This window comes from Botrytis deweyae (genome assembly GCF_014898535.1).
Source record: "Botrytis deweyae strain B1 chromosome Unknown BDEW_042, whole genome shotgun sequence".
In the NCBI taxonomy this organism is placed as follows: Eukaryota; Fungi; Ascomycota; class Leotiomycetes; order Helotiales; family Sclerotiniaceae; genus Botrytis; species Botrytis deweyae.
In genome coordinates this window covers 212,951-227,976 of record NW_024066249.1, presented here as the reverse complement: position 1 = coordinate 227,976, position 15,026 = coordinate 212,951, and the positions used below count along the sequence as shown (strand labels likewise).

Sequence of the window (15,026 nt, the reverse complement as noted above, 5' to 3'; positions counted from 1 at the left end):
CTTACTTCCCCTGTTTGCCTTTTCATACAAAGGAACTCGTTACTCATACCTTAGGTAGGTAGGTATGCTTTGATATTCCTGCTCCTCAAGTAGCCTATTCTATTGTGGGGAACGGCGGGAGTTTGCATTTTTTTTCATAATCAAGATCTTATGAGTGGTAAATTTAACTTGTGATTATACAGCTATTTCTATCTAGCATGATGGAGTGGATATCTAGTCTACTTTGTCTATGATATATTAACCCGCTAAGAAACGAAAAGGACTTTTCATCTATAATACACGACTAACTGATTGTACGGTGATGTTACACCCGCTCCTACCTCCGCGCCGCAGTACATACATAAATCTATCCATCAAACACACCATGTTGCAATTCCACTCCGAACTGATCTTTTGCCAAAAACCTCATCTGCTTCTCAATATCATCCTCCATACCTCCGCCCCATCCAAGCAATTGTCTAATTTTACTTCCCCAAAAAGCCATATCGGTGCTCAACAATACAAATCTGAACAAGAGATGTTTCCACCCATTAACCCATCTCTCTCTCCAGCTCAAATCCTTGCTATCGACCAGACTGCGCGATGCCCATGAACCGGTCATTTTGATGCGGTTAACAGGGGAGCCGAGAAATTGGTTGTTTCCTTGCACAATGCGCATATTGCGACCGATGAAGAGGAGTTCACGGGGGAAATTTTCTTCTTCAGAAAGAACATCTCGGATGCCTTGACGGAGTCTCTCTTGGACTTCGTAGTGACGCTCAGCGGCTGTTTTGCCTTTCAGATCCTTGGTGATGCGATCTTTGGTGCTGTTGTCGCCACCGTCATATGGTCGCATAAGAGTTGCCGATGCGAAAAGATCGGGGGCCTTGACACCCCATGCAGAAGTGATTTCGTTAAGCGAGGTATTGTCGAAGGTCATGATAGCTTTCCAGAACTGACAGTATTGATGTCGGAAAGTTGGAGTCATGGAAACGTATAGACCGTGGTCTATTAGGACAAGTTCTGGTTGACCGTTGGGCTGTCTTCGGATAAAAATATTCCCTGGATGAGGATCGCAATGTACAACTCCCCAGAGGAACATTTGTGCGGAGAAGAGATCAACCATGGTGGTCATGACTTGTTTCAAACTGAGGCCAAGACCACCTTTGCCAGTACGACCTCTCCATTCCGTACTACGATCGGGTTTGGGATTGTTACTTGAGAGGATGTTTGGCGAGGGATTTGACAGTGGCGCCCCTTTTGCTCCAGGAGAACCTTTACCATATCCACCCAGCCAAGGAGCTGTCAAAGCTTCTTTATCCCAAAGACGTACACCCTCGATCCATTCTGTCGTCATGACTCGTTTTGAGGAAAGTTCACGATATACCTTGGGAATATAAACACGACCGTTCAATCGTGGCTCACCTGCTACTAGTCCGGCCATCTGTTCTGAGTTATTCGCTTCATTTACAAAGTCCGTTTCTAGCATCAAGCGCTCAGTAATATAGGGCACTAGACTGTATAAGGGAAGGTCGAACCAGTATGTGTATACTTTCATCACTACCCTGGCCATATTGTTAGCAAGGTCCAAGACTTTGAATACTTTTGGAATGGAGGAAGCTCACTTGAAAGCCCACAGATCCCAACCCACTTGGCTAGCAATCTCTCGTTTCTGAACCTTGATTGCCACTTCCCTCCCATCAGCCAACCTCGCCCAATGAACTTGCGCAACAGATGCTGAAGCTCTGGCTTTTGTTTCGATTATTCCACTCCCAGGCTTATTTGTATAACTAACACCAAACACTTCCTCTGGACTTTTACCGCCAAAGTCTTCCCTGATAACCCTCTCTACATCATGCCACTCATTCTGCGGAGCATCATCGAACATTCTCGCAAACATTTTCTGGAACTCAGGAGGCAAGACTGCACTTTGCATAGCAATTGCTTGTCCGATTTTCAAGTATAATCCACCATTTTGGTGTAAAAGATTGAACATCCTCTCAGCGTTTCTCCTATGCAAGTCCGTAATGTCACCCCCCAGAATCGGATTTGGTCTAAAATTAAGCTTATAATCGATTGCCACCAATATACCCAGGCCGAATGTTCGCAATGATCTGGTAATAGAGGATGCGTACAATTGGGTGTCTATGAGATAGGCTATGCCTGTCGCCGCCGAGACATATAGTAATCTTCGTCCCCATTTTATGGATCGAGGATATAGCTTTGGAGGGGCAGCTTTCCCCAAAGATGCTGGCGAAGGGGGGACAAAAGGTTGATATCTTTGCGCATGGGCTAGACGCTGGGGCACCTTTGTATATACATGATTTCCAATCGTCTCCTTCTTTGGTCGAATTAAAAATTGACTTGATTGTTTTCGTGCCTGGTGGGATATTTGGTGTGTGGAAGAGAATGTATTGAATAATAACTTGTTACATGGTGGTACAATGAACCCCGACCTCCTGCCTGCATTTCGCAGGTACATGGCTACGTAAAAAAACCGACGTGAATGGAATACATAGAGGAAGTAAAAAGTTCAATATTCGATGACGATAATATAAGGAAAACTATCAGCTAGTTCCCACCGTTATCGTTGATAAGAAATCAGTTTGTGTTAACCCCGCCCCGTCCCGTTTGCCTGCTTTATTACTAAGCGGCTCGGTCGAGTTGACATATCCGACCAATAAATCCAAGTATGGAAGTTCCACGGATTCTCCTTGGATATGGATATACTAATAAGCATTATTGGCACCGAAGATGAAGATGGAGATGTTTCCAATAATAGGCAGTTGAAGAATGGGGAGTGGTCGTTTGTTTCCTTTTGAGAAATTCTTATAAAATACAGAGGACAAAGGATGGAAGGATGGAAGGTTAATACTAAATCCCGTTCTACCAAATCCTTCTCATATCATCATCTCGTATCATATGCGTACGTACAACATCAAACAAACCATCAGAGCCAGGAAAAGTCCACCGGCAATGGAGCACATCCATATTGTACTCTGTATGATCGTCCCGGTATTTTATGCAGAAGGGGGAATTTTACAAGGACCATGTTTGAGTGGCCAAGCACTTTTCATCTATAGATTGTGATTATTGGCATTCATTTATTAGTATTAGCTGTTTCCTTCATCATACTTGAGCACTATCAGAGCAAATGCATGCCTCCACCGAAATGGATGCCGTCACACATTAGGTTCAAAGATGCATTAATTCGAGATTATGCGTTATCAGATACTTACTTGGTAGGCATTCTAGGTGGATGTTTATTATTCCTCTTTTCGATTGACTTGTAAGTTGTAAAGTAGTATCTCTCGGACAACTTTGCTCATACCTAGGTACTTGGTATACATAGAATACTCGATAGATATCGACAAGTACTTCCACACGCACTCATTCACCAAGATTATGATAGACTTTAGGAAGTAGATAGGTGGTTAGCACTCTCGATATGTGATTGATAGACTTCAAGTACCATATCGTAGAAAAGAAAAGAAAACACAGCTAGTAAGGCAGAACTAAATATAAACTTGTATGATTTGCATATCCATAGTATGGAAGCAATAGCTCCATCTTATGATCTATAACTTGAGATGTCGCATGAAGGGTTTGAAGATCCCAATGTCGTTGGAAACAAATGTCCACTGTGATTAGTTTGTTACAGGTGATGGCAGTGAAAAATGAACAGCGCGTCCGAAACCGTGGACCAGAAAGCGTAACCCAGGGACGTCAAGCAAGTTCAAATGTTCAAGGGAGTATTGAATTCTCGTTCTCTTTCTGATGCTCCAGACTTCAGACTCACCCAAGTGTAGAGGATTATGGTCATGCGAGTTCATAAGTTTATCATACCGGCTAACAAGTACTAGGTAGATAGTTAATACTCGAATGAATGAATTAGGTAGGTAGGCAGGCATGCTTTGAATGTCACAAATTCCTACTATTAATGTCCTCTTCTCTTCTCTTCTCTTCTTCCCTCCCCCTCTCCCCTCCCCTCCCTCTAGTATCATATTCTCCATATGATCTAGTATCTATCATACCTCCAGAGTCCATACCCACGTATTCATCCCGTCCCGTCTCCATTTTATCGCCATCGCCTCACTATTGACTGCATAATCGACCTCAATGATACTGCTTGGGTAAATTTCCGAGAAGCAGAAAATGTCGTGTCGTGTTCTGGTTCTCCTTCTTCTTTAGAATAAAGTCCCATCCCATCCATCCATACATACCTGGTACATAATCACGATCAACTTTAATCAGCGGGGCTGAGCAATTCACAATTTATCACGAGAAGACCTACCCAGTCCAGTACCGCTCGAAGAATCATCCATCGCTCATAAGTCATTACCTCTGCGGAGTACAGAATCCTGTGCAGACTGTACAGTAGCTCAGTAGTTTAAGACGAGACACTTATTGAACGACGCAAACCCTTCCCCCCTCAAGCCTCAAAGCCTCAAAGGACGGACAATAATAATCTGAAACGCCCATAAGATTGAGACAGAGAATTACCACCATATTGAAAGACTGACATGACAGATTGAAAGACCACCAGACTATCATCCTTTCGTGTACACACAAATATTCGAGGAATTTTGTTAAACAGACACCAATTCCTACACTCTTGTCTCTACCATCCTCCGACTCTTGTCCAAGATTACGATTTTTATCTTACACAGCCTTTGAAATCTCGGAAGAATTCAATCTTGGCTGAAGTCGAGACCAATTGAATCCCACTCCACACGATATCCCTTCACGCTTCTACTGCACTGTTTGCCTTTAACCTACGCTTTAATAAGCCTTTAACCCTACAACGACATAGTACGAGGAACCGTTCTTGGAAGGCGTGGGCTATCAACGCTTTTAGCCTTGCTTTTCCCAAAAGCCAAAGTCAATTCTCATCACAATCTACAAAAACACATGTATTTTGGCTACTGTCCATCTCTTGCCCTGGTCCCCGCCTGCTCCTAGTCTCTCAGAAAAGGCCATCGTCAGGAGGAAAGTACAACAGCAACAACAGAACAACAGCGTCCATTGATCCAGTCTTTATCGTTCAACTTATGACTTAATTCTCTGAAATTATCTTCCATTTATCGATGTCTAGTCAGGAGTGGGGAATTCAGGACGACAACAATAATAATCACAATCAACAAATTGAGAACTTGAGACTTGAGGTACATTCCGCGACAACATCACCTGGACACCCTTTGATCGAAAGCACCTCGATATTTGCCGCGTCTTAAAGACGCTGGCATTTCCAATTTTCTACGCATCAGCATAGCACAGGACAACAAAATGTTAAGACCGGCGACTCCGTTATCGCTTTTGCTGCTCGCTGCATTCGCATGCTTGCTCGTGTCAATTCTTTCAACTCCTATAATTAAGTCGATACCATTGGCCTCTTTCGATGGAGTTCAGTTTGGGGTCTTTGGGTTTTGTAAAGGAAGCACTTGTAGCAATATCGAAATTGGGTATAGTACTGGTAAGTTTCAATTCTTGAATGCACAATCTTTCTACACATGCATCCGCGCAATGCGTACTTTAGCATACCAAGCACAGCACTGATATTGAATAATTATTTAGAAAGTCTGTACGATGAAACTCAATCAGCTACATTCGATCTCTCTACAAGTACCAGATCAACATTATCTGCTATTCTCATTATCCACCCGGTAGCTGCGCTATTCACACTTATCATGCTAATCCTAGCCATCGCCGCTCACTTCCATGCACCTTCACATTCCCCTCGATACCTACTGGGAATATTCATACTGAGCATCTTGACTTTGATTCTCACCCTACTCGCATTCCTCATCGATGTTCTACTCTTCGTACCTCACATGGCATGGGGTTCATACGTTGTGCTCGCCGCCACAGTCATTATCGCCGCAAGTGGTGTTGTGTCATGCGCTATGCGCCGAACATTGGTTAGTCGAAAAGCAAGGAAGCGTCGTATCGAGGAGAACGCAGAGATGAACGGGGAGAATTTCTACAACCGTCAAGGAAATGAAACAATCACTCCGGTTGTCACTGACACCAGCAGTTCGAAAAATCCGGGCAACGAGAAATTACCAACATTTGCCACATTTGATGCGAATAACAATGAACGAACAAGTGACGAACGGATACCTTTGACTGCAATAACCACTGAAAACTCTCCTACTAATGTCCCTGGTGGATCTATTAGGAGTCAGGGAATGGACGGTTACAATGGACCACAATCAGGCACCCCATCTATAGATCAATACGGAAACCCAATTCCGATGATGCCGATGATGCCACAAGTAGGAAATTCATACGGTATGCGAAACCGTGACCAATCTGCTGGGCCACCGGGACAGGCATTGAGCCACCAGTACTCTAACACTTCCATGAATTCGAGAGGGCGAGGTGGAATGCCACCAGGACCACCAGGAAGAGGTGGTTATGGACCACCGAGGGGTGGATACAGAGGAGGTTATGGGGGCCCTCCACCAGGCCCAAACCGTGGAGGTTATGGCTATGGCCAGCCAAGAGGGGGTTATGGTCCGAGAGGTGGGTATGGTCCAAGAGGTGGCGGTTACCCAGGCCCGTACAGAGGAGGGATGAACAACGGAATGATGGCGATGGGTAACGGTGGAAGAGCGCCCCCACCCGGCTATGACAGCCGAGGACCTTCTGATCCTTCGGCGCCTATTGGTGGATTCAGGGATGCTTCTCCGGCGCCTCCCGGTGGATATATTGCATACAGGCCAGACGAAATAAGACCCAGTAGCTTGCCTCGTGCCGAATCACCTCCGCCTTTGGAAGGTTTAGAAAATGTAGGCATGGTTGGACAGGCGATTGAGATGGTTAGTCGTAAACCACCTTGAAAAATTGATGATACTAATTTGGCATTAGGATGCGACAACAGGCAGTCCATCACATCCACCTCCGGGATTTGTCGGGCAATTCGGCAATCTTAGAGACAGTGATGACGACGTCGCTGGAATGGTGGGCCTACAACAGCAAAAAATACAGCAAAGGCATGAGACTTTGATTAGTGAGACGAGTCAGTATAGCCAAGATGAGTAAGTGATCTTCTATCATTGGATCGCCAAGTTTCTAATGCGGTCAGATACGTACCACCAAGACAAGTATGGGGACAGCAAGCAGGTAGATCATCACCTCTGAACCCTGCCTCACAACCTGTCGTCGAACTTCCTCCTAGCGAGTCTACTCACAAACGAGATAACTCGAATGATACTTATTACGAAGACGTTGACCCACGTTTTGCTGATCCAGCTCCAGCTCCAGCGACAAAGTCGTCTCTGACAATTCCTGCCGCCCTTAATATTGCTGCACATTCCTCGAATAACAACTATGGTTCTAAGTCTCATCTTCATCCAAATCCGTTGAGCAACTTAGATGGCAACAATTCTTACAATTCTTTAGAGGAGCTTCAGTCGGGGCAACGCTCTCCAGCTGAATCTGAGAGGTCTACTTTTACGTCAGTGTCACAACGAGGGATTAATCCCAACTGGAACGGAGATGCTAGTGGTTACGGAGGACCTCCAATGCCGAATAGGAGACCTGCCGCTCGACGAGAGGATGTTCTCTTGAATGACAATCCAGACTTCGCCTTGCCTACAGGTCGTGGTGGTCGAGGACCGCCTCGTGTCATGCGTGGTGGCATGATACCAAATTCCGCCTATCCAGGTGCCAGCGCTCTTTGAATTCGGTATTATTTATTTCCAGAAACTTTTGGCCCTTGCCCTCACATCTCATTTTACAGTTTCATTTACCTTATGACCTCACCAAATCGGCTCGTAAATAATGCCACTGTTCTTTTTTTCCTTTGTTGATATAGAGTCGTACGACCCAAGGCGTTTTGGTTCTTTCAAACTTCTAAAGCATACATTTTATGAGATGCACAGTCATTTTGGGCTAAGCAGTATCACCGCCTTGTTCTTTTGTTCATAGAATGGCTCGGAACTTGGTGGTACATTTTTGACGATTGTTTAACAACAATTTTGTGTAGCAAGCCTTACATTTTGGCCTCTGCTTTAGGAGTTAGTCTTTTGCATTCAAGCGAATTTGGGCAGGAAACTTTGGGCCGCGTATGGCTAGCTGGTCGTTGGGCTTTGGGCGGTTGGTCAAAAATGGTGATTAAATGAAATGGAACTCTGGTGCACAGCAGTTAATATGACTAGGGAGTGTAGAACGTGAGGTTGAGGGGGGGACTGAAAGGGTGTCACACATTATCGTGGGTGAGATGGCTATATGTTCTACAGACACGGACAAAAGATGCGTGAATATTTTAGCTAGTATTTTAGCTAGTAGGGAACAATTAAAAGGACCTTGAGATATTTAAGAAATTATATGAATATCAATGTGAATGAATATGAATATTGATAGAAATATGTGTAGTGGAAATGCCCACGGGTGTTTTTGATTCTAAATTGTGTACTCTCACGTGAATGAATGGATTTGATTTTTGATGATGTACTTGTTGTCTTTTTCCCCATTGGGATTGTGTGATACAAGTAAGTCTTACAAGTACAAGTATAAGTAGATAGGTAGGTACTAGGTAGGTAGGTAGGTACTAAGTGATAGATAGATAATGTGATAGGGTGCTCGGAGCAATGTGCGTCGTTAGCGGCATGTGTGTATGTATGTATATGTATATATATGTATGTATGTATGTATGAAGAAATTACTAGATAGATATCTACCCAGGTAGGTAGTGGAGGATTTATAAGAGAGATTACTAGGTAGTCTATGTATATGTATGTTGTGTATGTATATGTGTATGTTGTGTAGTAGAGTGAGAAGTTTAATCCAAGGGATTTGCTTTAGAGGGAGGGAGATGGATGGATGGATGGATGGTGTTATGCGGTTGTTTTTTATGGCATTGTGGTGAGATTGCCCAGGTGGGTGAGGGTTTGGGTTTGGGTATGGGTGAGGGTGAGGGTTTGAGGGGGTGGATTGGTGGGTTAGATTGGTGGGTTGATTGATTGATGAATGGTTGGAGTACAGGTGGATTTGATGAAATGTGATGATGAATTGGGTTTTGGGTTTTTGATGGGTGGGTTTGAGGGATTGTGGTTGAGGGTTTGTGGTTTGTGGTTGATGAATTGATGAACTGGGCGTAAGAGGTGTAAGAGGTGTAAGAGTGTGAGGGAGGGCGAAGAGAAGCGAGAAATGGAAAATGAAATAGTTTTCTTTGGGGAAAGGAAGATGGTTGTATTGAATCAGAGGAATGGATGGGAGATGGATGGGAGATAGGGGGAGAGGGGGTATGATATAGTTGTGATGGTGTGTTATGGTAGGCGAGATAGGTAGGTAGGTATAATAAGTACCTAGGTAGAATGAGCATAAGTATGAGTATTAAGAGAACATCTTATTGAGATGTAAATTAAATATATGAAAGATGTTACGGATTGATTGATTGATTGATGTTGTGTATTTTAGATCTACTCCGTAGTAGGTATCTGGCTCGAGTCTGGGTATAATATACGTATCTAATACCTATATATGAATTACGTGGTGGGTGTTGGTTAATAGTTAATATATAGTCAAAACTTACACTGTAATAACTTATTGCAAGAATACGAAGAAGTGAAGAAGAAAAAGTCTATCCTTCCTTCGTAGTCCTCGTAGTACTCGGTACAGAATACTACTCCGTAGGTAACCTTTTATTCAAGATGAAACATCTCCACGTCGGAAACTCAAAATCCACCACCATGCCACCCATGTTTTTGGTTCCTGACCCTAACCCCGTCCGCACCCCTGCGTGCGATGGATGGCTCAAACATCGCGTCTGGTCCAATCCAAGGCTGTCTACGTAAGGGTTCTGAAAACTTTCCGATCATTCAGAGATGTCGGGGGATTCCTTGTTGGGGAGATTATTTCTTGGTGGATTGTGTGTGTATATGTATGTGTGTGGGTATGTGTGTATGTATGTATGTATGTATGTATGTATGTATATATGTATGTATATATGTATCATTGGTTTTGTTGTATTGTATTGTATGTATGATGTATGAGGGAGAAATTGTATGTGATTGGTTTGTTTGTGGCTGGCTTTTACTTAGGTAGGTACGTAGATTGGTTTGGGAGCCCCTGAAATTCGTTACGGAGGAGGGAGAATGAATGGGTGGTGAATGGAGAATGGTGAATGGCGAATGGTGATGCTGTGTACCGATTGTGTATTGTGGTACGGGATGAGGCATGGACGGACGGGTTTTGTGATGGGTCGGAGGATAGAGGGGATTTGGAGAAATGATCGCTGTGGAATTGTGGGTGGGAAGGGGGAGGGGAGGGAAGAAGTGATCAATGGTGCATATGATACATGAAGAATGTCTAGATGGATGGAAGAACGATAATAAGAGGTGATGATTGAGTAGCTAATGTATGTTACCTACCACCTATTGATCTATCTAGTATCGTCTTCTTTCTCTTGTACTTTTGTATCTTTGGTCTGAATATCTTCAACAATACGATTATACTACGTACTATTTTGTGACTTCTATTCTAGACATCGTCGACGACCAATCTACCTACCGACCTAGACCTCCTCGCATACTATCATGTATTAATACCTCCTTCTATCAATTAAATCTAATATCCAATCTCCAATCTCCAATCTCCATTCGTCACTGGTCTCCATGATTGCATCGACGCAGTTCATCTAACCACATCTCGCCACATCGACGTCGACAATCCTTCGTCAATATCCTACGCATCAATCTCCATATTCATTTTCTCCTAATTTTGGATCCAAACATCTTTCTCATACATTAGTTCTCGACTCAAGCATCTCCCCGTCTAGCACTGCCTACCCCTTCATTCATTTCAGCCAGAAGGGCAGGAGCAAAGAGAAACTAAACCGCCAGAGACGAAGCTAGCGACTAGCATTGCATGGAAAAGTTGGGACCGTTACAGCCTTACCAAGGATCTCCCATATCAAAATTGGAGCACGTTGGATCCATTTGATATCATTGCCGGACGGGTATTGGTATGTTGACATTGATTCTTTTTTCTTTTATTTGCAAATCAATTGATTCAAGCCGTATACCTCTTCTTCATCTCTCGATATATCCAAAATTCATGCAATACAGTCGTGTGCTTTAAATCCCCATTTTAGATGGAAATACAAAAAGGAAAAGAAGCCGTCGTAGTTCGTCTTATAAGTTATAAGTTAAGAAGAACCTCTGGTCTACGACTCAAGAAACAAAACAATTTGAGTAGCGAAGTAATTCACATCATAATTCATTCAAAAAAGTAATTCGCAATCTCAATTCACCAATCTCACTGCCGAACTCTTTATTTTCTATATTTTATTTTCCAGCCCGACACTCACTCACTCTCTCTTCCGTCTTCCTCAGCTTTTTCGCCATCTTCCTCCAAACCTTGTCCTTCTCCATATTCCATTTTATTAATGATTAGCAAGGCCTACAGGGAAATTTAATTCCAAAGGAGATATCCATTCATTCACCCTCTTTTTCAAATTTCAATTCAATTAAAAGTCTATTCACCATACAATACGAATTGAATCAAATCAAGCCTTCCCTGTCAATTCTGCGACAAACACTATTGTTCCCAATAAATCGAACCTCCACGATGGTTTCTTCAATCCGACCACGAACTCCTGGAACGTCACCATCACATGGCGCCGAGAGATTAGCAGGAATTCCAGAGAACGGAAAGCATAATAATAACGCCAACCCCCCTCGTCGCACCAGTCTTGGTGGTTTATTACTTCGTCGGTCCAAGTCCGGAAATTTAAACTCCAAGCATAAGAAGGATCTTGCTCAATTGCAAGAGCAAGAGCGTGAAAGACTCCTTCGCGAAGCAGCTGCGATCCCCAGATCCCCACCTCGTCTTCCCGACCTTGCTGTCCCTACACACTTTCCCTCGTTCGGTGGTGAAGATAGACCGGGTTCGGCGACGTCTGGAAATAGTGGTCAAGGTGCGAGAAGTGCTTCAATGGATCCTCAATCCAGATCTTACACAATGAGTAGCACACTCAGTGTGCCAGTGCCTCCCGTTCCTTCGGGTGCGCGGAATGGCGGTTGGGTTGATCCTTATGCTAGATCAGAGAGTATGACACATCGTGGAAGATACAGCTATGCAAGCAGTGCCGTGAGCACAATTAATAGTCCTCGCAGAGTGCGAAGACGCAAAGATCCTACTCCATTCAAGTAAGTTTTTACCATGACCTTCTTTCTTGACTTTTATTAATGGCTCTGCAGCGTTCTCATCATCGGCGCACGCGGTGCAGGCAAGACATCTTTCCTTAATTTTCTCAAAACCTCCCTCGCTATGCCTCCCAAGAAGAGATCGAAGCCCGAACCATTGGCCGAAGATATATTTGCTCCACGTACCCCCAAGTCGGGAAAATTCGTCTCGCATTATATCGAATCGGAAATCGAGGGTGAGCGAATCGGTGTAACCTTGTGGGATTCAGAAGGCTTGGATAAAAATGTCGTGGATCTTCAACTTCGAGACATGTCTTCATTTCTCGAAAGCAAATTCGAAGAAACTTTCACGGAAGAAATGAAGGTTATGAGAGCTCCAGGTGTGCAAGATACACACATCCATGCTGTATTCCTCATTCTCGACCCCACACGCCTGGACCAAAATATTGAAGATTCAAAGAATGTCATCTCAAATGGAAATGGACATTTTGGAGTATTTGGTACAGGCCCTCGTTTGTTTGGTAGTCTGGATGAAGATCTTGATTTACAAGTCCTTCGTACATTGCAAGGAAAAACTACTGTGATTCCGGTCATCTCAAAAGCCGACACTATTACAACGGCCCACATGACGTATTTGAAGAAGACGGTTTGGGATAGTCTGCGTAAGGCTAATCTCGACCCACTTGAAGCACTCGGACTAGACGATGAACCCGAAAGCCCAATTATCGGCCACAGTCAAAGCCGCCTCGATGAAAGAGATGAATATGCTACTTCTGAGAATGGTTCAGCTTCTTCGGGTGGTTCTCCCAATTCCAAGCGTCTTTCCTCGGGCTCCATTCGTCGCCATAAACGTGAATCGGAAATCAGCGAGATTCCTTATTTACCTCTCTCAATCATCAGCCCTGATTTGTATGAACCCGATGTTATTGGCCGTAAATTCCCATGGGGTTTTGCGGATCCGATGAATGTTGAACATTGTGATTTTGTACGTTTGAAGGAAGCAATATTTGCAGAGTGGAGAGGTGAATTGAGGGAGGCGAGTAGGGAACTTTGGTATGAGGGATGGAGAACTAGTCGCCTCAAGGAAAGGGAGGGTCTGGCGAGACGCTGATTTTCTGGAGGGGTTATTTGAGACATATGTCTTACCTTTGGGTGGTGAACAAACATATCTTGATACAATCACTTCACAATCGCTTTATGTTTGCGGAGTATGGGAAGCAGCACCAATTTTACAATCTCCGGTCAGAAAGGACACAACAAAACTGATTATTTGATCTTCTTCCACCACTTTACCACTTCGATATTCGGTTTCGAACACAATCAATCATTGTGTGGCATGTTTCAGACATAGCTTTATTTCCTTACACCTTTTACAACAAGTTTTCACGAATCAGGGCTTTTTTCTTTTTATGTTCAAGTACTTTACTCTATTGTCGGATTGGCAGGCATGGATGGAATGGAATGGAATGGATGCATACCCCCCTTTTTTACATTTCGACTTCTTACTTTTTTTTCTCTCTTTTACGCGTGGGCTTACAGCTACTACTTTTCATTGCATTTGCGATGATGTGGTAGCTGTGAAGTGCAGTTTATGAGGTGTTTCTCTTTACGCAGCTGGGTTTGTGGGTTTTTGTTTGGGGTTTGGAGGGAAGGGAAATGGAAAGGGAAGGGAAAGGGGAGATGTTTTTGAGGGGTTTTAAAGGGGGAATGATGGATTGATGGAGATTCGTATGGTAGTTTGAGAGAGGAGAATGGGGAGATATTTGAGATGTTTGAGGGGAAAAGGGAAGAAAAGAAAAGAAAGATTGATGAGATGAGATGAGATGACAGTGTGAAAGAATGAGAGAGAAGAGAGAGAAGAGAGAGAAGAGAAGAGAAAAGATTAAGAATGAAATTGATGATTGATACCTATTATGAATTTTGGGCGGATGGTTTTGTTTTTTTGTGCTCTTAAGGGGTTTCCTCTTTTTTTTCTTCTTCTTCTTCTTCTTCTCTCAAAAGAAATGGTTTAGATAGATAGGTCACTCACTAGTGATATGAGAATTTGACATTTTGAGATGATTTTTGAAGATTGTGTTTTGAAGATTATGTTTTTGGATATTCTTTGGTTAGTGTGGATATGATGTAAAGTGTGAAATGCAAAGTGTATAGTGTGCGTGTGGGCATGGGTTGAAGAAATAGAGAGGAGGGGAGAGGGAGAGTAGGGGAAAGGGCAGCAATTATCCTCTGATATATATTACTTACTTATATATATTATATGTTACGTATCGACTAACTAATAATTATAAACTACTAATTAGTCGTATGTAGTATATAGCATATAGTATATAGCATGTAGTATATAGTATATAGTATATAGCATGTAGTATATAGCATGTAGTATATAGCATATAGTATATAGCATGTAGTATATAGCATGTAGTATATAGTATATGTAAAAATCAGGCGAGAAAAGATGCGAGAAAAGATAAGAAGGTTTGAGTAGTGGAAAATATTTATATATAGATACCTATATACTAGGTACATATATACTTGAAGCTATTCATTCAAGCGAGAGAGAGAGAGTAAGAGAGTAAGAGAGAGAGTTATGGGTGCGAGAGGAAGATACTATATCATACTACAACTATTATACCCAGCTAGGTATTATTTCTTTTATTATTAGTAGTTTAGTATTAAATCGTATAGTATCAAATCAAATCGTATAGTATTAAATTAAGATAATTAAGACTTAAGACTCAAAACTCAAGTATAAAAAATACAAGTATAAATATATATATAATATAAATATATAATTCTTATTTTATAATATATTATTATATTAAAAATAGATAGAGGAATAAAGAGATAAATAATCTCGTATTATATTTCATTTTTATAATATATTTATTCATTTAT

At 42.6% G+C, this 15,026-nt stretch overlaps 3 protein-coding genes across 3 annotated transcripts; 2 read left to right on the top strand and 1 right to left on the bottom strand.

The window, feature by feature from the left end:
- Positions 1-159: 159 nt before the first annotated feature.
- EAE98_010956 (uncharacterized protein) lies at positions 160-2,604 on the bottom strand. The gene is made up of 2 exons (XM_038958578.1): positions 1,605-2,604; positions 160-1,544 (listed from the first exon to the last, which is right to left on the bottom strand). Exons 1-2 carry the CDS (start codon positions 2,459-2,461, stop codon positions 347-349), a joined length of 2,055 nt encoding a protein of 684 aa, XP_038805092.1. The 5' UTR covers positions 2,462-2,604; the 3' UTR covers positions 160-346.
- Positions 2,605-5,265: 2,661 nt separating this feature from the next.
- On the top strand, positions 5,266-7,664 carry EAE98_010955 (uncharacterized protein; the record flags this gene model as incomplete). Its single annotated transcript, XM_038958577.1, has 4 exons — positions 5,266-5,452; positions 5,554-6,800; positions 6,850-7,019; positions 7,067-7,664. 4 exons carry the CDS (start codon positions 5,266-5,268, stop codon positions 7,662-7,664), a joined length of 2,202 nt encoding a protein of 733 aa, XP_038805091.1.
- A 3,484-nt stretch (positions 7,665-11,148) lies between these two features.
- Positions 11,149-13,755, top strand: EAE98_010954 (uncharacterized protein). Its single transcript, XM_038958576.1, has 2 exons — positions 11,149-12,134; positions 12,186-13,755. Exons 1-2 carry the CDS (start codon positions 11,554-11,556, stop codon positions 13,240-13,242), a joined length of 1,638 nt encoding a protein of 545 aa, XP_038805090.1. The 5' UTR covers positions 11,149-11,553; the 3' UTR covers positions 13,243-13,755.
- Positions 13,756-15,026: the final 1,271 nt, after the last annotated feature.

Coding starts and splice junctions, on each gene's coding strand:
- EAE98_010956 (XM_038958578.1), bottom strand. CDS start 2,461: ATGTACCTGCGAAATGCAGGCAGGAGGTCGGGGTTCATTGTACCACCA. Junction 1,545..1,604: donor TGGGATCTGTGGGCTTTCAA/GTGAGCTTCCTC, acceptor CAATATGGCCAG/GGTAGTGATGAAAGTATACA.
- EAE98_010954 (XM_038958576.1), top strand. CDS start 11,554: ATGGTTTCTTCAATCCGACCACGAACTCCTGGAACGTCACCATCACAT. Junction 12,135..12,185: donor AAAGATCCTACTCCATTCAA/GTAAGTTTTTAC, acceptor ATGGCTCTGCAG/CGTTCTCATCATCGGCGCAC.